Genomic DNA, 25,584 nt, shown 5'->3' on the forward strand with positions numbered 1-25,584 from the left:
AAACTGGGCTTCATGGGTTTATCCCGTTTCTATTTTTGATTTCGTTTTTTGATACTTACTCTGTTCATTTTGGATTGCTTTGCTGAGCAACTACTGCTAAAAATACTTTTAGCAGAATGAGAGAAAAGTGAGACTAGCCTAATGAAGTCGAAAATATTTCACACAAAATGTTGAATAAGCTGTGAACTATGGCAAAGCGACAAGATTTCTTTCGACGAAGTAAAGAACATAGCAGGACAAGTCCTGATTTACAATTCAAAGACTTTCCAATGACTAAACAAAAAACAAAACCTAAAACGAGGGGGACTATGAGTGAATTGGGAGAACCATTTCAAAAAATACCAGAAAAAGTAAAAAAAAAACAGAAAATCAAAGTCAAAATGCCGCATGTGAATAAAAAACGCGAGAAAGGGAACTGTAAAAACCCTTTAGAAAATCCAATCCAAAACATCGAAAAAACAGCGAAAATCAAAGTGAAATTGCCGCATGTAAACAAAAAACCACAAGCGAGAAAGCGAACTTTTCAAACACCGTTTTCTTACTCTACTTTAAAATTAGAGTGAAAAAATTCAAGCCGCAAAACTACTCGCTTTTTCGCTCAACTTCCTGTTTCAGCGTGACCAAAATCACTACCCCAATTACTTCAAAACTCATGAAAATGTGAACAGATCTCTCAAAAAAGAATTAAATTAATTTATGACTTGACAATCATTAACTTCGCTTTAAAAGCCAAATGAGAGCTGGTAGTCATGAGACTAAGAAATGACTTCGGAACATTAACAAGCAAGACTAAGAATTCAACTTTTATGTTTTTGAAAAGACAGGATCAACATCAAAAAACAACTGCTGAACTCAAAACTGCCACCTATATTCTTTTAATTCATATTAAAAGTCGATGAGTCCTATCACTAAAAATATTAAAGACACAAATAACCAAAAATCGCAAAAAAAACTCCCTGAAACTTTTTGAAAACACTTAGTATAAGAGTCACATAACAAAACAGCAACTAAAGGATACAATTATATCAATTATTTGAGTACGCAATTATACCTTTCATCAATGAGATGAAGTGATGAGACAGCAATCAGTACAACAAAGACTAGCAAAACTGAAAACATCACTGAAATTTTTTAAAATGAACAAGCGTATAAGTCACAAAAAGCAACAGCTATGAACTGAACTGACTTGCTTTAATTGAAGCCTCCTTAGCAAGCAAGGAGACCTGTCTATAATGAGACAAAGTTAAGACGCCAAATTTGAAAAGAAAAACTCGCAAAACTCAAACAACTCGAAAATTGTTATTGAAAAAAAATTATTGTCAGAGTCATAGAAAGCACTAGCTCGAGCAAAAATGATAAAATCGATACATCTATTAATAGCAACAGAGATTTGTCCCCAATGAGATTAAATGAAAAGACATCAAAAAGTACAATAAATACTTACAGAATTGAAAAATTCACTCAAAACTTTTGAGAAGAAGTAGTGTCAAAGTCACGACACTGGGGCTAATATCAATACCAATAAGCATTAGAGATGATAACTAAGAACAATGTTCGAGTAACAAGCATCCAAAATTGGGCTTCATGGGTTTATCCCGTTTCTATTTTTGATTTCGTTTTTTGATACTTACTCTGTTCATTTTGGATTGCTTTGCTGAACAACTACTGCTAAAAATACTTTTAGCAGAATGAGAGAAGAGTGAGACTAGCCTAATGAAGTCAAAAATATTTCACACAAAATGTTGAACAAGCTGTGAACTATGGCAAAGCGAAAAGATTTCTTTCGACGAAGTAAAGAACATAGCAGGACAAGTCCTGATTTACAATTCAACGACTTTCCAATGACTAAACAAAAAACAAAACCTTAAACGAGGGGGACTATGAGTGAATTGGGAAAACCATTTCGAAAAAAAACCAGAAAAAGTAAAAAAAAAAACAGAAAATCAAAGTCAAAATGCCGCATGTGAATAAAAAACGCGAGAAAGAGAACTGTAAAAACCCTTTACAAAATCCGACCCAAAACATCGAAAAAACAGCGAAAATCAAAGTGAAATTGCCGCATGTGAACAAAAAAACCACAAGCGAGAAAGCGAACTTTTGTTCAAACACCGTTTTCTTACTCTACTTTAAAATTAGAGTGAAAAAATTCAAGCCGCAAAACTACTCGCTTTTTCGCTCAACTTCCTGTTTCAGCGTGACCAAAATCACTACCTCAATTACTTCAAAACTCATGAAAATGTGAACAGATCTCTCGAAAAAGAATTGTATTAATTTATGACTTGACAATCATTAACTTCGCTTTAAAAGCCAAATGAGAGCTGGTAGTAATGAGACTAAATGACTTCGGAACATTAACAAGCAAGACTAAGAATTCAACTTTTAAGTTTTTGAAAAGACAGGATCAACATCAAAAAACTACTGCTGAACTCAAACTGCCACCTATATTCTTCAAATTCTTATTAAATGTCGATGAGTCCTCTCACTAAAAATATTAAAGACAAAAATAACCAAAAATCGCAATAAAACTCCCTGAAACTTTTTGAAAACACTTAGTATAAGAGTCACATAACAAAACAGCAACTAAAGGATACAATTATATCAATTATTTGAGTACGCAATTATACCTTTCATCAATGAGATGAAGTGATAAGACAGCAATCAGTACAACAAAGACTAGCAAAACTGAAAAAATCACTGAAATTTTTTAAAATGAACAAGCGTATAAGTCACAAAAAGCAAAAGCTATGAACTGAAATGACTTGCTTTAATTGAAGCCTCCTTAGCAACCAAGGAGACCTGTTGATAATGAGACAAAGTTAAGACGCCAAATTTGAAAAGAAAAACTCGCAAAACTCAAACAACTCGAAAATTGTTATTGAAAAAAATTGTTGTCAAAGTCATAGAAAGCACTAGCTTGAGCAAAAATCATAAAATCGATACCTCTATTAATAGCAACAGAGACTTGTCCCCAATGAGATTAAATGAAAAGACATCTCAAAGTACAATAAATACTTACAGAAGTGAAAAATTCACTCAAAATTTTTGAGAAGTAGTGTCAAAGTCATGAAAACCACTAGCTATCAGCTCGAGCCATTAATTTGGTTCTTTTATGCCTCATTAGCAACCAACCAGATCTGGTTGATGGTACTAAGTGATAAGACAACAGATAATTTTAAAAAGGGGCAAAATCTAAACTTCATTTATATTTTATGACAACAAATAGTTGCATAGTCATAAAAAGTTTTAGCTGCCCCTTAATGAATTCAAGCAAAGGCAAATAGCCACAATTAGAACACATATGTACCGTCATAACAGCATTGAATGAGAGGAAACTTTGAAGACAAGTCAAATTGACGCATCGGAAATAAAATCCATCTCAAAAACCGCCAAATTGTTCAAACACCAATTTCTCACTCCACTTTAAATTTTTCGCTCCCTTTACTATTTCAGTCTGACCGAAATCATCACTCTAATTTGACTTCTCACTGACGTGAAAAAGCCGAAAAAAGCCTCAACAGATCTTGAAAAAGACAGCGCACCAATACAAATTCTTTGAATTGTAAAAAAGGAGCGCAATAATAGCCCGCTGAGCGCGGCTATTAATAAATTACCTATTTCTCCAGCATTGAAAACGGCAATGCAGAAGAGGATGCCAAACGAGCACATTTTCATTCTTTGACTGATACCTAGGTTACAATGCATCAATCTCGATACAAAATAACAAAAGGGAAAATTATAGAACTTGACAATTTATCTGAAATGGTGATAAAATTACGAAATATTGCAAAATATAACGTCACCGGTATTATCAGAATGCATGGGAGACGCTTGCAGCGTTACAACCCAGGTGGCTGTTTTATATAGTTTAGAAGGAAGTGGCAAAGTTGTATACAAAGCGGTGAAAAAATCGAAACTTCTATGTCGCCATAACACAATCTTGGGCGTTCAGATGGTTTAGAGGGATGCTCGAATCACCAGGGCCTAATAATTAAACATAGGTTTCGGATTCTCGAAAACAAATGCACTGAAGCGAATAACGAGCGGTTGCCTTCGTCAGTAGCTAGCTAGATTAAGGTTAACACTCAGAGAGAGGGAAAGAGAAAAAGGGTTGTATTAGGGAGGGCGCTAAAGAGGGGTGGGTGTAAGGCAGAGGGCTGGAGAAGGATTTTCGCGAAGGGGTAGAGTGAGATGGTCTAAACCACCAGAAACCGCCCGCACACAATCATATTTGTAATCCCAGCAGCTTCAGTTAGGGGTAAATTTAGCGACTAGTTAAGCCCCAAGAGACCTGCTCAGCGGCTTACTGCCCTCCCGCCTTTACCTCCTTATTCCCTTTTGAGGAGGAAAAGTCAAATGCTCAGGCGAAAAAAACTAGACGAAAAGTCGATAGTACAGAAAATCTCATTAAAGAAGACAAACAGGACTATTATAAATGCTATACACTGTGTTTGAGAGCAATTAGAAATCTCAGCATTCGAATAAGCCATGTACGCAGTTCAATTGGACGAGTGTTGATTTCAAGCAATCACTACCCAACAAACAAACCCATTGTGCTAATCATTACTCATAATCTCATGCCCGACACCTTGGGTTTCTTGGGTAGTATGGTTCCTGAGGTATTCTACGTTGTTGCAAAGTTTGCTTTGAACGAGCAGAGCCATTATTATGGCTATTTTCAGCCTTATATTATGGGAATTAAAAAAAATAAACACGTCACATTGGGAAGAATACACAAGGAACTCACCAAACTCATTTCTTCTAGCATCGACTTCACTCTGTCTCTTTTCATTACTCTGAGGTGCTTCCGACCACCCGACGCCACTGGCTGGAAACCGGAACTCCTCGTGGTCCTGTGAAGTATCCAGGTTCCCAATGTCAACTCTCGATTCAACTGCATGTTGTCGACTTTCATAAACTGCAGCTTCTTCAATCGGCGCTAAGAATGGAGAAGTTTTTCTACCACTTGCAGAAGACGTTGCCGCAACATTTACACGTGGGGAGGGTCTTTGATTGGAAAGGACAGTTGGGTTATTAAAGCTAGAATGGGGAGTTTGATTGACATAATTGGTGGTTGAGGATGCTGAAGGATAAAGTCGGTTTCTATCACCCAGATTAGCACCACTACTGTAAGATGGTGACGCAACCCTGTTGTCGTAGATTGGATATGCTGCCGAGATGGTGCTCGTTCTGCCATTTAACAGTTCGGTTAGTAGCGATTGTACAGTTGGGTTAGAAGAGTTTTCTAGAAAGATTCATAAAGAGAAAGGTTATAGTTAGAAGAGCGGACAGTTTGATTTTTAGTTAAAAACTCATAACAAGTTATAGACAACATGAATTAGAAATATGCCCAGATCTTCGATTTTGCTTCAGCCAAAACTAAAGTTGGATTTACAATATTTGGCAGTGTAGCTTAATGTTAAGAATTCGAATTTAATGTCGCTTAATGTCGAATTTAATAGAGCTCCCCCCCTTTAAAACTGGGGTATACCAACTATGAATGATTCACATCACGTCTCGGTACATAAGAAGACATGACCGGATTGGACGCTCTAGCTTTAATGTCCCAAGCGCGGTGTTCAATTTTATGATTTTGAGATACTTAAAATAAGTTAACATTAAGTTCACATCCCAATTTAAGGTAGATTTGTTCTCATTCTTAAACTTATTTTGAATTTTCGGGAAATAAAGTCGATTGACCTTATTTGTTTACACAGATGATTCATATATTGAACAATAACATGCAAATTCTGGTTGCTAAATGATTACGTCAGAGTCAATCATTGCGACGAACCAAATAACGCAACAAAATAGGCAATCAAATCCGATCAATTTCAAGTAATTTGCTAATGGTCTCCTTGCATATGTGGCAAACCATTAGACAACTGATTCAATCCACACAATTTTGGAGGCCAAAAATGTAACTATAATCAAAGATTTTCCTTAATTAATAAAAAAAAGACTCAATCCTCTAACGAAATTTACGGTAATCCGAAAGGACATCTGGCATTCAAACCCATGTAATACACTTGATTTTATCAACAGGGACCGAAATTTATCAATATTGTTAATGCAAGCTGAAAAAGTCTCATGCATGTTACTTACTAGGATTGATACGATCTGCAAGATTTTTCGTCTCGTCTGAAAGACGACTTCGCAGGTCATTCGCAGTTTTACTCAGCTTCATTAGCCTGTCATTAAAGTTTCCACTTTTATCATCGCCAGAAGCAGCACCTCTTTGAATGTTGGGATCTCTTTGGGTTTCATTATTCCTAACATCCTGTTCAAAGCAGCCAGTCGCATTTCTTGATCCCTCAGTATCATCAGGCTTCGAAGTAGTATTAGTTACTGGCTTTTGAGATGACGGAATTCCCATCCTCTTCATGTTCAGTTCTGCTAAGAGAGCTTTGGACCTTTTGAGCTGTTCGTTGACTTCTGACGTGGATATAGAATCCCTTTGGCGTCTCACACCTGTTGATATAGATTCTTCATCCAGGGTATAGTCAGAACTTTCTAGAAGATCAGTGACGTCAAATTTGATTCTAGGTCCACTCTTAACTGAGTCTAAGGATGCATTGTTCCTGGAATGCATATCCGACCTCTCTTTTCTGACAGGACCTGTATGCTTTTTGTTCTCCTTATCAGAGGAATCCAAAGAGTTGTTCAGATTAACGCCGTTCTAAAACGACAACATATCTTCCTGAGAATGAAAACAAAATGCATTTCAAACCACTAAGCAATCCGATGCGAAACTTAAAGTCAGCTCCAACTAATCCACACATGACAAAATTTCTTAATTTAATTTTAGATTCCTAATCACAGTCACATTTATCATCGGTAACAGCCAGAAGCATTTCTATATAGAAAAACAATAATATTTTCACAAACAAGCAATGCGCTAAAAACCCTGACATACCACCCGTCCAAAAAAATTGAGAAAAAATTAATACAGCAACCCACAGACCTATATAATGTCAGTACCCTAACATTTATTTTAGGTGCTCCTCTAATAGATGACATGACTGAATCAATTTTAGAAGTTGGACGTTCGGAAAAACCATCAATCTCGTCAGTTCCATCTTGCTCATCATCGCCAGCAAACTCCATTCCCAGAATCCTGTCACTTCCTGGCATATCAAGAGCAGAGCCCAACTCAGGGTTAAAAGGTCTCTTCACAGCTCTCGAAGCGGCTTCTTTCCGCTTCCGTTCCAACTCTTTCAACCGTTTTTCTTTCTCCTCTCGGCGTTTCTTCTCGTCTTCTTGATTTTGTTTGTCTTTTAGTTTCTCCAAATGACGTTTCTTTGCCATATATTGACGGATGGAATCTGTGTCATATGTTTTAGCCTTGCTAACAATTTGCTCTTGTGGTTGTTGAACACTGCTTACATCACTCGGGTCCTTTGCTCTCCGCTTCACACCAATATTGCTCTCCAATAGCTGTTTTGAAACCACTAAAAAATAAAAGTCATATCTCAATTTTACAAGGTTTCATTAGTCTACAGCAGTTTCAATAGTCAAAAAAGTTTCCGGGCAAAAGTTAAGCACGCCATTACAGTCGTTTGATATCTTTCAACTATGGAACTATTAGTAAAAATAAGTCATATGTAAAAGCCACAATCAATTCAACTTTTCGGGAACTTTTGGACTTTGATTACGTTTTACATAGTTCAAGCAAATCTCTTCTTTTTACTGCCAAACTAAACGTAAGAAACTGAGGCAAGAATGATGTGCCGCTGCCGAAAGCCTTCCGATTTCAGTCACCTAATTTTTAAGGATCGTCCGCACAGAACAAATGGCCATGCGTCATACTTTTATCACTCCCAAAAAGAAAAACGAAATATTTAGTTTTCCTGCCCGATTTGAGGTTCTAAAGCAAATTACCTCTTTGCTCATCCTGGATTTCAGAGAGGATCTCTCTTGCTGTTTTTGACATAGGTGGATGCCTAGATGACGACAGAGGTTCTTCTGCTTGATTAGAGAGAGGCATGGTTGATGCATGAGTCTTCGCAGATGGAGTTTTGACAGGCACTGATGAAGCCATCGCAGTCGGCACACTGTCGTCCGGCAGACGCACTTTGCCATTTGAATTTGCATTGCTTTTTACTAAAATGATTTTTTTCTGGAATCTGAAAGGTCTTGACAAGAATAGCAGTTCAAGCCATAAACATAAACCGACTAACGTCGGACAAATTGCTCTCGCACGACAGGCGGGGCAACTTAATTCATGGGCTGTAGCCTCGATAATTTTTTCTTCATGGGTGCAAAAATCCGATCATTAAGGAATTCGAACCCCCGACTTGGTTGCTGGACAGACATTTTGAACACTCAACTATCAGGCCCTTGTGGTATGCCATCTTACAATCATTTTTGTTTTAGCAACAGACATAATAGCTAAAACATAACCGACTAAACGTCGGAAGAAATGCTCTCGAACAACTAGTGGGAGCTCTAATCAATTGCAGCCTGCTTCAGTCGGGGTGGGGGATGGGATTAAGAAGTTCAATAGTGGGCTTCCAATAACCACATTAGAGGTTAACATATACCACTATTAAGATTTAAAGTAAAAAATGACACCAATTTCGGCGCACTTTTCATTTGACTTTTAGTATTAAATTGCCAATTTAGTTTGAAATTGTGATTGAGAGAGAATTTTAGATCACGCGAAACTCAAAAAGTAAAGGGCGTAAAAGTCACTCGAAAAGACAAAATTGTCAAGCGAAAATTTTGCATAAAAAAGACACACACGTTTACAATAATTGCTATTAACTACGTTCAAGAGCAATTAAATAGCTAATAATTTAGATAACGCAAAAACTAAAAGATCAAGCGCGACAAAGGTACTCGGGAAATGAAATCGAAAGAATGTTCTAAAAGCGCACAAACGGACAAGCAAAAATTTTCCTTTGAAAACGTAGCAGGCAGAATTCCGGAAGCCACCCGAAAAAAATGTAATTGCAATCTACAGCATAATCGTCAGACAACAATTGCTCTTTGCCTCGTCAGCAAACTAAAAGATTTTAAAAATTAAACCCTTGTCGTAAAGAAACATTTTAGCAATGACTCATTAAGCAAACAAAAACAATAACAACCCGAATCATAAACAATATAAGCTACAAATCTCTAAATCGGATGACAAAATTTTGACAGCAGAAAAACAGTAAAATGTTGAAACCACAAAATTGCTGTAATAATAAAAACACATCTGGTAACGCTGAAAAACAGCCGCAAGCCGACCGGGCTACTAATTCCCTAAGGAAAACTACTTTTTCACATAATTTAAACAAAACCGACTAACGTCGGGCGAATTGCTCTCAAACGACCGGCTGGTATAGCCACTGTATAGTGAGGCTATCTTTGGCTGAATTGAAGAGGCTGGAGGTGAGCACAGCGGGGGAGGGGTGCACTGGGGGCGTGGGAGCGCGGTTTTTGGCTGCACGGGGCCCTTACGGCATGAACGATGTGCAGGGGTGGGGATTGGGGGAATTGAGAGGGAGCTGGTCTGGTGGGCGGGGGGGGGGGGTGGGTGGGATCAACCTTAAAGAACCGCCCTTAACACCATAAGTATAGGTCTCCAAAACCATTTCTGTGAATCGCATACTTGGAGAATAGTGAGCTGAAAGGTTCCGAGAGCACTTAATGCCCACTGGTCGCCACCTGTTTATCCCGTTTTTGAGGACAAAAGTCAAATGGGTCAGACAAAAAATAAGTCAAGCGAAAAATCGCATAAAAAAGACCGACAGGACTAACATAATTGCTACAAACTTAGTTTGAAAGCAATTAAAAAAAATTAAAACTACTCTATTGTTGGAAAACTTTGTTAAAATGAAAACATTGTAAAAATTATATCAAACTTTAAAATTATCAGAGAAAAAAAAGATAAGATTAAAACTCAAAGTCTAAGAAATTGTTCATTGCCATAACCTAACCCCAAGAAATTGACATCAGTAAACATACCACTATAGCTATTTCAATTCTCAGAGCTGCAGTACGTTGAATGAAATCAACTTCAAACAAAAATACTGACAAAAACTCTATTTTCTTTTAACAACTCATTTAACTACAAAAACTCAACATACCTACCTTAAAAGAATCGAAATGGTCCCAAATTCTATAATTTGGAGGTTACGTACACGTTGTAAAAATTATTAAGACATCCTCATAATTTTGAAAGCTGAAAAATGATAAACTTAGCCGGCAGCTTGCCGGAAAATAGACGCTTGGGGCCTTCCATGAATTGAAACAACTAAAGAGATCAGATAGACAGATCAACCACCAGTCCTTTAATAGACCACTAGACTTTTTGGGTTAGATTTGGACTGTCATTTTTATGAGACACATAAGCTCTATAAGGAGAAGGCCCTAATAGGGCTTTTCAAAATTAAGATCTTTTCCGTTTGTGTCCCCTCAGCTTAGTGAGCGCATATTATTTGCACCCCTCAGATGCACGTGCAATATTTTTTTTACATAATGACTTACTATGTAATTGCACGTGCTCTGTAACTGAGGGGTGCATAACGTACTGGGGGCACAAACGGAGAAGATCCCAAAATTAATATTCGAAAACAAAAACTCAAGACTCTAATAACCTAGAATTAGGGCATATATGTTTGGCAGTACTTAGATGCACACTATTGACCTTTAACAAGTAAATGTTCATAAAATTTAAAGTCCTATAAGTGAGTTCAGAAGTCATTTTATTGAGTGAGGCAAGTCTTTGAAGATGTAAATTCCAAGAAGTCAGGGTGAGACGAAACAAAAATGTGTTAGACGAAGTAAATAAAAAAATTAGGAGCGCTATAATAGCCGCCTGGAATTGAGGACGCGGCTATTACAAACAACAAAGCTGAGAAATAAAAAGAAAACAGGTACATCTCATTGTTGCAAATTCAGTAAAAAATACAAAGCCCTTTGTCAAAATAAAACCATGGTAACATAGTTAAAATCTGTTTTTAACAAATTTTTATCAATTTCAAACACTTAACGCCTAAAATAATTGAAACATTAACAACACGCCATTAAAAGCCCCAACGGCGGATAGCTTTCAATGAAAGAAACTAAACGACAAAAAATCGCACAAAACCGACAAAAATTAAATTATTATTATTATTATGAATTAGTATCTGTATATTCGGATTGAAAAAGAAAAAATAAGAGATCGAAATTGACAGAAGTGTCAAAGTGTTCTTATTTGTAGTGTAAATTCGGCTTCCAAACTTACACTTAATTCAGCTTCTAAACTGAAGGCTATTAAGCGTAATACTAACACCAGCTAGCAATCGCTTTAATGAACTTTGATAACCTAATACACTATGACTTAAGGACCGGGCTTTATCGGTTTATCCCGTTTTTTTGATTTTGCACTTTTGACATTGACCGGCTTCACTACATTACGTAATTCAATACGTGAAAGAATTTAAAATCCATTCTAGTGAAACAGTGAGTGAAACGAGTCAGGAGTCCAAGCGTAAAAGTTGTGACTTATGTAAAACGACAAACGTGATCAAAAGTTAAAGCGAATCAAAAAAAGCAGAGCGCCTAAATAATAGTCGTTCACAGGCTGACGGCGGCTATTAAAAATAAATGAAAAACCCAAGAAGTCACAAAAAGTAAGAAAAATTAGCCAATTTCAAACATGAAAAGCATTATGGGACTCTCAAAAACATTGCAAAATCGGGTAACGAGTACAGAGGCCTACATATAAATTCACCGTTGATTAAAAAAATTTTCTAATAAAGTAAATAGAAGTAAATCTATTGAGCCAAATCAACGATAAAAGGCCTTCGAAATGTTTTTATATATGCGCCATTTTCTCAAACACTTTTCAAAAATGAGAACTCTTAACTCAACGCAGCGCATGAACAATATTCTCGAGCTCAGAAAAAATAAGTTCACACAAATTTTTCTCACTTCGTCTGGACAAATAGTACTTTCATTAGAAAACAGAACCGAAAGAATTCCGGAGGCAACTCGCACAGTCTGAGCTTCAAAAGCAACACGGTAACTGCAAACCACGAGCGTCATCTTTTGTCTTGAAACATTTCTTTACCTGAACAATTTTAATTAAAATGTTTAAATAAAATATTAAAAACTTAACCTTGTAACTTACACCTGAAAGATTTGAGAACTGACATCAACGAAACAAACTATAAAAATTACAGCATTATTCAGAAACCATACAAAAGCACAAATTCAAGAAAAAATTTAGAGAAGAAACGTACTGCGAAATTTTATTAGAAATATCTGCTGAGGTTGATAACGGGTCAAAATTCATAGGATGGAACAAAAGTGATAGGATCAAAAAACTGACTTACACATTTTCATGAAATAACTCATCATAATGGTCTTAAACACTGACACTCCGTAATTAACTCCAGAAAGGCAGTGTGAAACATAAGGCAGATATAATTCTTGAGAAACTGAACTGAATTAATCAAAAAATCAAATACAAAAAATCTAAATAATGAAAAAGAGTGCAAAAAAAAACAAAAAAAATCGTTTATAATCAGAACCTAGCCCCGAGAATACTCGCAGAAAACATCAGTCAAAATTTTAAAGTAATTATAGCAAACTTTCATCACATTATATCAAATAAATTAACTGCAAACCAAAAAAAGGAAAATTTAAGAACGGCGAAAACTTCTCAACAACTAGAAAGCAGAGTGAAGAGAGCTATAGGTTTAAAGAACAAGCTAGAATGAAAAATGCTATACCTTGATAATACGGCCACATGGTTAAAAAAAAACAAAAATACTGCTTCGTAAATTTTTAAATAAAATTGAAAATGAGGTCGAAAATCAAAACATTTCATTGTTTAGCAGTCTTGGATTGAAAAATTCTATAGTTATACACCTGTATCACTGAAAATGATCAAAGAAATTAGAGGTTCGAAAAAACTCGATATTTTGGAAAAAATGTCGACAAAATACTTAAAATTGCTATTAAGAAATAAATTTTAATAGATTTTCAGAGTTAAAGCGAAAAGTCAGTTAAACAATTATTAACACGAAATTAAAATCCGTCATAAAGACCTTGAAAATAATAGGATAAAAATCGCCAAAATTTGGATGAACAAAACTATAACTTCAAAAAACAAGAATACCTCAGTTAGTGAGGTGTCCAATGCATGATTTCTCAAATGTCAAGCATCTCTCTGTTGCCAAGCATATTAACTTTTTATTTTAAAAAGTTCGCTCAAAGACCCAAAAACAAAGAAGCGCATGTAAAAGCCAAAAATTTACTAACATAGCTGGAAACCAAATCCAGGTAGCGGGCACCTACAATTGTGCTTTCAATGTTTATCCCGTTTCTAATTTTGATTGTTTTTTCATATTTCATTTCAGATTGCCTTACTGAGCAACTGCTGTTTAAAAACAATTTGAGCAGAAGGGGCGACGAATGAACTACTCTAGAGAAGTAAAAAAACTTGACTTGGTAAAAACTCAAAAAAGCTGCAAAATGAGGTAAAGCGAAATATTTGTTCGACCATGTAAAAAAAATAGGAGCGCAATAACAGCATGCTGAGACGATGAGGGCTGCTTTTACTAACAACAAAAAAAATGAGCCAAATGGACAAAAACCGGCTTCAAACGGTTATCTATATGCGACATTCTCTGGAAAACACTTTTCAAAGTCAGACAATTTTACTCACTTTTGCGTTTGGGCCAAAACGTCGTTTGAACAAATACTACTTCCGGCAAAAAAGCTCAAGAAAACCAATACTCCTCTTCGAGTCGTAAAAACCTCAAGACAACCAATTTACCTCTTCGAGTCGTAAAAAAGACACACCTTAGGGAGCAATTAAAAAATCATATTCATTCCAATGGCTTGCTTTTCTGCGCAGTAGCCAGTGTGCGCGGACAATAGATCGAAAACAGTTAAAACAGACAGTAGGTCGAAAATTAATCTCAATTGTCATTAGCTATAATTAAGCGTTATTTGCGAGCTGGCATGAGGTTATTGCATCAGACAATGCCTCGCGAGCCATGGGCATGCCTTAGCGTCTTGATGGAGGGACTTGGTATCAATCAGTCAAAACCGAACATGTTATACGCTGTATTGCAAGTGAAACTCAAATATCTATTGCATTTTCGATCTATTGCATTGCACCAACTCGAATTTCATTTTCGATCTATTGTCCTGGCACCATTGGCCAGATGCTAAGTAGTCGACTCATCACTAGTCACAGTCATTACTTAACTAACCGATATAACATGCTTCTCCGTTACCATTATTTTTTCCTGGTGGCCAAAATTTTTTTTTGACTCAATGCCTAATTCAAAAATATCCCGCGATATTCTTAATCTCAACTTAGGGCTGAACTGTGTAGTTATCGTGAAGACATACCTGAGACTGCTTTGGTGCTTTTCCAAACATTTGTGTTGAGAATGGAAGGATTCTTCTGATGTGCCTCCTCATTGAACGCTGCCACCTTTCTTACCACCTGAGTCTGTTGCTGTTTGCTGGGCTTCCTTTTCATAATACTTTTTGAAGTTGCTGTTGGTGGGTACTCATGTCCATGTTGATCAATAGTCTCAACGCCTGATATGGAAAATAACCCATTATTGTCACAAATATACATTAAGTTTCGACAATTCGCAATAGAATATTTGAATTTTCAGTACAACTGAACTATAGGCTCAAAACTCCTGATCTCTTGAAACTATAGCTGATAGTACACTATTGTTTCTCAACAAAAAGTCGAAGCAAAAACTCAATTACATCAAAAACCAAATTATAAGCAGAAACAAAGGGCGCCAGATATCCGAAATGTGCTGTAGAATACAGATAGCAACAGAATTGAGTTGATGGAATTGCCGATGCAATCAAAGTACCTTTAAAATCTTCATTTTAAATTTTTATTCGAATAAATCGAATTTGGTCTCAAAGCTCTGTATTAATAAATCTTTCATTATATGGGGGCTTCATTAAAAGGTTCATTCATTTAAAAAAGTAAACTTCAATGACCTATATAATAGCGATAGAAGTTGTTCAGTGGGGCAAGATTAATAAAAATAATAACGCAATTCAGCTCAAAACTCACAGTAAGAAATGAAAGCACGTACAAGTAGTAAAATAGCAGATCAAGAAAACTACTCTTTTCAGTTTTACGGCGTGAAAAAATAAAAAAAAAACAGACTGAGCGACAGACAAAACAAAAATGCTACTATTTCCATAAATCTAGTTGGACATTTGAGTACTTGAGAGTTAATTTTTGTTTGAAAAACTACAAATTCGAAAACTGGGGTGATACTCCGTAAAAAGCCTTTGAGCTACAGTTCTTAAAGTAGCAAATAAAATGTAAGGTTGTCGAAATAAAGCGCTAAATTCGAAATGCAAGACTAATTACCCACAAATTACAGCGTCGAGAATTGCCCCTTCGTTTTCATACTGAGCGAAAAAAAATTAAGCAGTCCAGCGAGTGAATAAACGAAGTCAACCCCAAACAACACAGAAAACAACCAAAAAAATCCCATCTCAATAATGCTAGTGCACAGACAAACAAACAAGTAAACTATCGACGAAAACAAACATAACCGACTAATGTCGGGCGAATTGCTCTCAAACGACCAGAGAGCGGTTGGCCTCGTCAGTAGCTAGCCACGGTTTAGTGAGGGTAGCTTTAGATTAATTGAAGGGGCGTAAGTTCAGCGCAGCAGGGGTGCAAAAGTGGATTGGGGGACTGATGTGGGGGGCGGTGGGTGGGTGAGGTGTGGGATCAACTTCTAAGAACCGCCCTTCACACAATAAGCATAAGTCTCAAAAACAGTTTCTGTTAATCACATACTTGAAAACAAGTGGACTGAGCAGCTCTAAGAAAACTTAATGCAAACTGTGCGCTACCTCTATATCCCGTTTCTGAAGACGAAAGTCCAATGGGTCAGACGAAAAATCGACCAAGCGAAAAATTGCATAAAAGAGACAAATAGGATTAATATATTTGCTACAAATTGCTTTTGCGAGCAATTAACAATGATTTCCCAAAAAGTGCCTGTTAAGTCATTTTTGATTAAAACATTTCTTCTATAACTCATTGTTAAAGATGATCAGAGATGATGACATTACGCCACATAACAGCAGCTGAAGTGCGACATCAACAAAAAGAGAGATAGAGATAAAGGAGAAAGAACGAAAGAAACCCTAATCCACAGAGAGAGAACGAGAGAGATAGGAATATTTCCCATGATGGGATTCGACTCTGCAACTTCTAGTTTTCTAGCTTTGTTAGTAAATAAATTAAATAGAAAAAACTGCAAAAGTCCAAATAAAAAAATTTCAACTTCGCAGTAAAAAAGTTGAAAACCATTTCTGTCGCAAAAGTTCTGCCAAGTAACTCATCTCCGAGAATTAAAAAGTTTCGTTGGCCAGTAATGGTCATTAAACTCCGAAAAAAAACAAAATGAAAAATTTTGGAAACAATCGCAAATTTCAACAAAAATCTTGCTAAAAATCAAGTTAATAATATGTTAAGAACCATTTCATTTTCTCAAGAGGCTATCCAGCATCCCTGTTTCAAGCCTGAAATATTTTCACTGGCTCATATAGATCCATACACTTGGAATATGATCAAGATTTTCCGAAAGTTTGAAAATTTTGAATTTCATCTAAAAATTAGAAAAACTGAAGTCATAAAAATATTGATCACCATCAAATTAAATCTAGAAACTAAGCAGCAGCTCATTATCAAACCTTGAAGGTCCCAAACCTTGAAAAAACCTTGAAAAAGAAATTTTCAAAAAGCTTGAATAAAGCACGTTTTGTCAAAAAATTGCTAAAATTTGTAATATTAAAAAGTTGAGAACTATTCCATTGCAAATACAAAGTTTTCAGTAACTCATTATGTAACTCAAACCGTTAAGTAAATTTTCTGGCCCCTAGGTCTGGAAAGACTTGAATAATGAAAAATATCATTAAATTGAAATTGCACGTTTTGTCAAAAAATGCTTAAAATTCGGGATGTTAAACTACCACTAGAAACTATGCAGTAACCTAGTATAAAACACTAGAGGAGGTTCCTTGACACCTAGGGCTGATAAAACTCATAGAATGACAAAGCTTTCTTTCAAGCTTTTTTAAATTTTGCTATAACTCAAGATATTAATATCTTAAGAACCATCTCATTGTCTCAAGAGGCTATCCAGTATCCCTGTTTCAAGCCTGAAATAATTTCACTGGCACATAAAGATCCAGACACATGAAACATGATAAAAAATTTTCCAAAAATTTAAAATTTTTAAATTTTACCGAAAAATTATTAGAACTGGAGACATAAAATATTGATCACCATCCCATTAGGCCTAGAAATTATGCAGCAGCTAATTATCAAACCTCGGAGAAGGTCCCAAGGCTACTGGTGCCGAAAAAAAAACATGATAAACATGATAAGCTCTTGAGGCTAGAGAAACCTAAAAAATGACAAAAAAATGCAAGTCGAAAATTGCAAGTTTTATAATTAAAAAATGCTAAAATTTGGGACATGAAAAAGTTGACATGAAAAACTATTCCATGGCCAATACAAATTGGTCAGTAACTAATCAAACTACTTAGGAGGTTTTTTGGCCCCTGGGTCTGGAAAGACCTGAATGTCGAAAATTTGAAAAAAAGCAAAAAGCACGTTTTGTCAAAAAATGCTAGAATTCGTGATGTTAAAATATTGAAACGATTCCATTACCACTAGAAATTATGCAGTAACCTATTATTAAAACCTAGAGGAGGTTCCTTGACACATAGGGCTGATCAAAATAAAAAAATGTATCAAATTTGCAAAAAACTTGAAAAAATTTGCAAAAGAGCATAAATTTGCGTGTTTTTGGCGAGCGGTTGTTCGTCATTAGCTAGACACGGGGGGGGGGGGGGGCAACAGTAAAGTGGGGGGCAACAGCTTGATGGTGTGGGGGGGGGGCAATAGTGGGGGCTCAACAGTGGGGGTGTCTTCAACCTCTAAGAACCGCCCTTCGCACCGTAAATATAAGTCTCCTAAAGTTTGAGCTGAAACAGCTGAAAGGCTCCAAGACCACTTATTGCCCGCTGGGCGCTACCTGTTTATCCAGTTTTTGAGGACGAAAAGTCAAATGGGTCAGACGAAAAATCCGTCAAGCGAAAAATCGCATAAAAAGACCGACAGGACTAATATAATTGCTACAAACTTCGTTTGAGAGCAATTAAATAAGTGAACTATCGACATTTCAATTTCCAAAAAAAGTTAAAACCTAAGTGTTCAAAAACTGATTTTCTAATGATTAGGCTAAAATGGGTATAAGTAAAGGAATAAAATACTCAGAAAAAATGAGTTCCAAATGAGTATATTCAAGTCATTTAAAAACCCAAGATATAAATTTGAAAGGTTATATGGACAGATTTCTAAAAATTAACTGTTTGGCAACGCTCAACTTGAAAATGTGCCTAAAATTATTTATAAATGAAAAATACTACGTTGGAAAATCCCCTGAACAATTTATTGACATACATAATTAGGTGCTCAGGTAAGGCTTTAAATCGCTTAATAGGCAAGCTTCCAAAGGAATTATGTTGCATTAATCCTCAAAAGCAACCGACATATCACATTCTCACGAAAAAAAATTGACGTTGACTAGCTAAACGTACTTAACAAAGTCAACAAATAGTTAGCTACCATGTGTGAAAACGATCATTTTTTTCACCTTAAAATTAATTGTGCAATGAAATCGGTAAACATTTTTTTTCCAAAAAAAAAACTAAATTTGAAAGACAAATAGTGTTCAGGAATGAACTATAATCCATGTGAACGCCACTGTTTGTTACATTTTGAAAAACTCAGGGAAACTTATCTGATGCCTGTTCACGTAATTGCAGGTTCACGTGAAATTGAGGCGTACAGACACCTGAAAAGAGCCTTAACTGTAGTTCAGCTATTTTTTACATGAACTGTTCCAGGTCTAATTACTGAAAAAGTAGTTTCAGCTTACTTATCAATGAGATCAATCGGACTACGTTGTTTTTAAAACTTTCTCAAACAATCAAATTTTGTGGTTGCTTTTCAACGAGAACTAAATTATCCGGGCCTTAATTTCGCATTTTCATGAGTCAAGATTCATCTGACACTAGGGTATTGTAACTCTTTTCCTTCTTCGTTTTTTTTAAGTTATCAGACTGCCTGTACAACACTGCTGTGCCATTAAACTACTATCCAATTCTTCAGAATGAACACCGTTCTTGACAGTAATCAGACCAAAAGAACATTTTGATACAGTTTTTAGCCTTTCTGCCGTTCTTCGGAATGCAGTTTTTTTTTAAATAAAATCAGACCCTTCATCGACCATCTGCTCCTCCCACTGAGAATGAGTTCTTCCAATTTAACTACAAGAATTGCAAATTCAGAATAATAATGGTCAAGAACTCAGTCCATAGACCATTCCATTCACACTTAAGGTCGGGAGATCAGAAACAAATTTTTTTGGGCGGATTAATAACAATTTTATGCAAAATTTGCTTTACTATATCTATTTAACTTATATATGGCTGAATACGTTTCCGACATCAGTTTGTTCAACAAACAAGCCTCGAATATTCTACTTTTCGGTTACTTTTTAGGCCAGTCATTAGTATCTGTTCGTTAACGGAGACGTTACCGCAGACGTCTCTTCATGCAAGAACCAAAGTTTTGGCATAGTCGGTAACAAACTTCTGTTGCAGCAGAAAAACTCACAGAGTTCTTCAATTTTTCAAGCTCTTGTAGATTGGAGATATTTCTAAAGATTCCGTGGTTCCTTCTACTCATTAGTCTGAACCAAACACATGAATTGCAATTAATGCAAAAACTCCGTCGGAATGAGAAAATTCCAGAAGTTGGATATTTCGAAAGAAAGCCGTTTCTACAAAGATTGAACCTATTTTACTTTTGTCGACCACTTAACGAATTACCTAATAATCTTTGACTGTTAATTGATATGTCTTACGTTCTGATTGTATTTTTCCGTGGTATCTGTAAGTAGTAAGAAACCAGTACACCTGAACTCACTTTTTGGCTGATTTTACCCAAACATGGTCGATCATGCGCGCGGATGAAAAGTTCTTGGCAATTATTCCCTTTTAGTTTAGGATTGTTGCCTGAGAATTTAAAACACTTACCTGAAATCCAATTGAATGTGGCAGTGTGGAAGTTTATACGGAAAATTAACACACTGTGGAGAATACTGTTTGTATATCCGACAAATGCCTAAGGGCTATAAAACCAGTCTAAATTTGTCAAGAACACTTTTGCGCAGAAATCTGGGCGTCTAATGTGAATAAACTATATATTGGTATTGCGAATGCAGGCTTAATTCCTACTTACGCAATTTTGAAAAACACAGTTTTATAGGTTTATAATCAAGCGTTTACACTGTGGAGAATATTGTTTGTATACAAATGTCTGAGGGCTTTAGATCCAGTAAAAACTTTTGCGTAGAAATATCTGGGCTCCTAATGTGAATAAACTATATATTGGTATTGCACATGCGAATTACAATGTGACTACATGTGAAACGTCTGGGTAGGAAGCGTTCAACTTTCTGATGAAATTATTACCTAAGGGCTATTTTTAGAACACAAACTCAAACTCGAACTCGTCTGGTTCAGACTGTTAATAGACTTCCCTTTCATTTATTACACAATAAGCCATATGATTCAGACGTATTACGTTCTGACGAAATTCGTATCCGAAAACAACAAGTTCGAACACGGTAAAAGGAAGTAATTGATTCTTCAATAGAATTTATTTAAAAAAGGAACCAAAAAGCATTCTGAAAGATAATAATTTACTGAAACTTTGACCTCATCAACTGTTGTTTTGTCCAGCAAAGACCAATTGACAGGGAAGACAATCTTCGATTAGAAAGAACACAAGTTGAGAGTAACTTCTACCCCCCCCCACCCCGCAATTTAAATCAGGTTAATTCATCATTTGAAAAGAAATCATAGTTTGAAGTTATACTAAAAAGTTAGGTCCTTGAGGAATCCGAAAAGTATAGAAACATCTTGTTTTTAGTTTTGAAGGCTCTAACAGAAAAACGAGTAGTGTCAAGAAGAACCTTTGGGTGTAACAACATCTTGTCACCTTAGTTGCAGAGAATACAAATACACAAAAGACGGAAAAAACCTTGTTTGAATTCCGAGCGCTTCAAAAACAAATTGGCATAAGGAAGCAAAAAAGAACAACTGGAAACCAGAGGAACAGCATTTTGTTTGTCTATCATCAGAGCGCATCAAGAAGCCCTAAGCAAGAGGAGTGGTTCAAAACAGAAAACTGGTGCAAAGTAAGTTAAAAAAACTTCTTTTGTCTTCATGTAGCTCCTCCATCATTTCAACCTATATAACTCATCCACGGATCAAAACAAGGTAGTCGGAAAACATCAATTTTGCTCACATAACATATGTATGAGTCATCAAAGGTCAATTGTACATCTTTTTTTTCCGCTTAATGTGCAAGTCCTAGAGAAAAATTTCTTAAGGAAAAGTTGTTCTATTAGTAAAAACTAACACAAATATACTTTAAAAAACATCACTTTTGCTCATATAACATATGTATGAGTCATCAAAGGTCAATTGTACATCATTTTTTTCCTCTTAATGTACAAGTCCTAGAGAAAATTTTCTTAAGGAAAAGTTGTCCCATTAGTGAAAACTAACACAAATATACTTTAAAAAACATCACTTTTGCTCACATAACATATGTATGAGTCATCAAAGGTCAATTGTACATCATTTTTTTCCTCTTAATGTATAAGTCCTAGAGAAAAATTTCTTAAGGAAAAGTTGTCCCATTAGTGAAAACTAACACAAAACTACTTTAAAAAACATCAATTTTGCTCACATAACATATGTATGAGTCATCAAAGGTCAATTGTACATCATTTTTTTCCTCTTAATGTACAAGTCCTAGAGAAAAAATTCTTAAGGAAAAGATGTTCCATTAGTGAAAACTAACATAAATATACTTTAAAAAACATGAATTTTGCTCACATAACATATGTATGAGTCATCAAAGGTCAATTGTACATCATTTTTTTCCTCTTAATGTACAAGTCCTAGAGAAAAATTTCCTTAGGAAAAATTGTCCCATTAGTGAAAACTAACACAAATATACTTTAAAAAACATCAATTTTGCTCACATAACATATGTATGAGTCATCAAAGGTCAATTGTACATCATTTTTTTCCTCTTAATGTACAAGTCCTAGAGAAAAATTTCTTAAGGCAAAGTTGTTCCATTAGTGAAAACTAACACAAAACTACTTTAAAAAACATCAATTTTGCTTTTATAACATATGTATGAGTCATCAAAGGTCAATTGTACATCATTTTTTTCCTCTTAATGTACAAGTCCTAGAGAAAAATTTCTTAAGGAAAAGTTGTTCCATTAGTAAAAACTAACACAAATGCACTTTAAAAAACATCACTTTTGCTCATATAACATATGTATGAGTCATCAAAGGTCAATTGTACATCACTTTTTTCCTCTTAATGTACAAGTCCTAGAGAAAAATTTCTTAAGGAAAAGTTGTCCCATTAGTGAAAACTAACTTAAATATACTTTAAAAAACATCAATTTTGCTCACATAACATATGTATGAGTCATCAAAGGTCAATTGTACATCATTTTTTTCCTCCTAATGTACAAGTCCTAGAGAAAAATTTCTTAAGGAAAAGTTGTTCCATTAGTGAAAACTAACACAAAACTACTTTAAAAAACATCAATTTTGCTTTTATAACATATGTATGAGTCATCAAAGGTCAAATGTACATCATTTTTTCCTCTTAATGTACAAGTCCTAGAGAAAAATTTCTTAAGGAAAAGTTGTCCCATTAGTGAGAACTAACACAAAACTACTTTAAAAAACATCAATTTTGCTCACATAACATATGTATGAGTCATCAAAGGTCAATTGTACATCATTTTTTTTTCCTCTTAATGAACAAGTCCTAGAGAAAAATTTCTTAAGGAAAAGTTGTCCCATTAGTGAAAACTAACTTAAATATACTTTAAAAAAACATCAATTTTTGCTCATATAACATATGTATGAGTCATCAAAGGTCAATTGTCCATCATTTTTTTCCTCTTAATGTACAAGTCCTAGAGAAAAATTTCTTAAGGAAAAGTTGTTCCATTAGTGAAAACTAACACAAATATACTTTAAAAAACATCAATTTTGCTCACATAACATATGTATGAGTCATCAAAGGTCAATTGTACATCATTTTTTTCCTCTTAATGTACAAGTCCTAGAGAAAAATTTCTTAAGGAAAAGTTGTTCCATTAGTGAAAACTAACACAAAACTACTTTAAAAAACATCAATTTTGCTTTTATAACATATGTATGAGTCATCAAAGGTCAATTGTACATCATTTTTTTCCTCTTAATGTACAAGTCCTAGAGAAAAAATTTCTTAAGTTGTCCCATTAGTGAAAACTAACTTAAATATACTTTAAAAAACATCAATTTTGCTCATATAACATATGTATGAGTCATCAAAGGTCAATTGTCCATCATTTTTTTCCTCTTAATGTACAAGTCCTAGAGAAAAATTTCTTAAGGAAAAGTTGTTCCATTAGTGAAAACTAACACAAATATACTTTAAAAAACATCAATTTTGCTCACATAACATATGTATGAGTCATCAAAGGTCAATTGTACATCATTTTTTTCCTCTTAATGTACAAGTCCTAGAGAAAAATTTCTTAAGGAAAAGTTGTTCCATTAGTGAAAACTAACACAAAACTACTTTAAAAAACATCAATTTTGCTTTTATAACATATGTATGAGTCATCAAAGGTCAATTGTACATCATTTTTTTCCTCTTAATGTACAAGTCCTAGAGAAAAAATTTCTTAAGGAAAAGTTGTCCCATTAGTGAAAACTAACTTAAATATACTTTAAAAAACATCAATTTTGCTCATATAACATATGTATGAGTCATCAAAGGTCAATTGTACATCATTTTTTTTCCTCTTAATGTACAAGTCCTAGAGAAAAACTTCTTAAGGAAAAGTTGTTCCATTAGTGAAAACTAACACAAAACTACTTTAAAAAACATCAATTTTGCTTTTATAACATATGTATGAGTCATCAAAGTTCAATTGTACATCATTTTTTTTCCTCTTAATGTACAAGTCCTAGAGAAAAATTTCTTAAGGAAAAGTTCTCCCATTAGTGAAAACTAACACAAATGTACTTTAAAAAACTTCAATTTTGCTCACATAACATATGTATGAGTCATCAAAGGTCAATTGTACATCATTTTTTTCCTCTTAATGTACAAGTCCTAGAGAAAAATTTCTTAAGGAAAAGTTGTTCCATTAGTGAAAACTAACACAAAACTACTTTAAAAAACATCAATTTTGCTCATATAACATATGTATGAGTCATCAAAGGTCAATTGTACATCACTTTTTTCCTCTTAATGTACAAGTCCTAGAGAAAAATTTCTTAAGGAAAAGTTGTCCCATTAGTGAAAACTAACTTAAATATACTTTAAAAAACATCAATTTTGCTCACATAACATATGTATGAGTCATCAAAGGTCAATTGTACATCATTTTTTTCCTCCTAATGTACAAGTCCTAGAGAAAAATTTCTTAAGGAAAAGTTGTTCCATTAGTGAAAACTAACACAAAACTACTTTAAAAAACATCAATTTTGCTTTTATAACATATGTATGAGTCATCAAAGGTCAAATGTACATCATTTTTTCCTCTTAATGTACAAGTCCTAGAGAAAAATTTCTTAAGGAAAAGTTGTCCCATTAGTGAGAACTAACACAAAACTACTTTAAAAAACATCAATTTTGCTCACATAACATATGTATGAGTCATCAAAGGTCAATTGTACATCATTTTTTTTTCCTCTTAATGAACAAGTCCTAGAGAAAAATTTCTTAAGGAAAAGTTGTCCCATTAGTGAAAACTAACTTAAATATACTTTAAAAAAACATCAATTTTTGCTCATATAACATATGTATGAGTCATCAAAGGTCAATTGTCCATCATTTTTTTCCTCTTAATGTACAAGTCCTAGAGAAAAATTTCTTAAGGAAAAGTTGTTCCATTAGTGAAAACTAACACAAATATACTTTAAAAAACATCAATTTTGCTCACATAACATATGTATGAGTCATCAAAGGTCAATTGTACATCATTTTTTTCCTCTTAATGTACAAGTCCTAGAGAAAAATTTCTTAAGGAAAAGTTGTTCCATTAGTGAAAACTAACACAAAACTACTTTAAAAAACATCAATTTTGCTTTTATAACATATGTATGAGTCATCAAAGGTCAATTGTACATCATTTTTTTCCTCTTAATGTACAAGTCCTAGAGAAAAAATTTCTTAAGTTGTCCCATTAGTGAAAACTAACTTAAATATACTTTAAAAAACATCAATTTTGCTCATATAACATATGTATGAGTCATCAAAGGTCAATTGTCCATCATTTTTTTCCTCTTAATGTACAAGTCCTAGAGAAAAATTTCTTAAGGAAAAGTTGTTCCATTAGTGAAAACTAACACAAATATACTTTAAAAAACATCAATTTTGCTCACATAACATATGTATGAGTCATCAAAGGTCAATTGTACA

At 34.6% G+C, this 25,584-nt stretch overlaps 1 protein-coding gene across 3 annotated transcripts in view; it reads right to left on the reverse strand.

Moving 5' to 3' along the window:
• The window catches only part of LOC142339266 (uncharacterized), a 92,601-nt gene that overhangs the window by 47,197 nt on the left and 19,820 nt on the right, over window positions 1-25,584 (reverse strand). For 2 of the 3 annotated variants that reach the window (XM_075389156.1, XM_075389157.1), the window contains exons 4-8: window positions 14,341-14,535; window positions 7,879-8,100; window positions 6,985-7,448; window positions 6,103-6,676; window positions 4,745-5,242 (exon numbers count right to left, since the gene is read on the reverse strand). In XM_075389156.1, the coding sequence (XP_075245271.1) occupies window positions 4,745-5,242; window positions 6,103-6,676; window positions 6,985-7,448; window positions 7,879-8,100; window positions 14,341-14,535 (1,953 nt within the window). The remainder of the gene's footprint in view (window positions 1-4,744; window positions 5,243-6,102; window positions 6,677-6,984; window positions 7,449-7,878; window positions 8,101-14,340; window positions 14,536-25,584) is intronic. The other variant, XM_075389158.1, reaches the window with a different exon arrangement.

This window comes from Convolutriloba macropyga, chromosome 5 (assembly GCF_964194025.1).
Source record: "Convolutriloba macropyga chromosome 5, txConMacr16.3, whole genome shotgun sequence".
Lineage (NCBI taxonomy): Eukaryota > Metazoa > Xenacoelomorpha > Acoela > Convolutidae > Convolutriloba > Convolutriloba macropyga.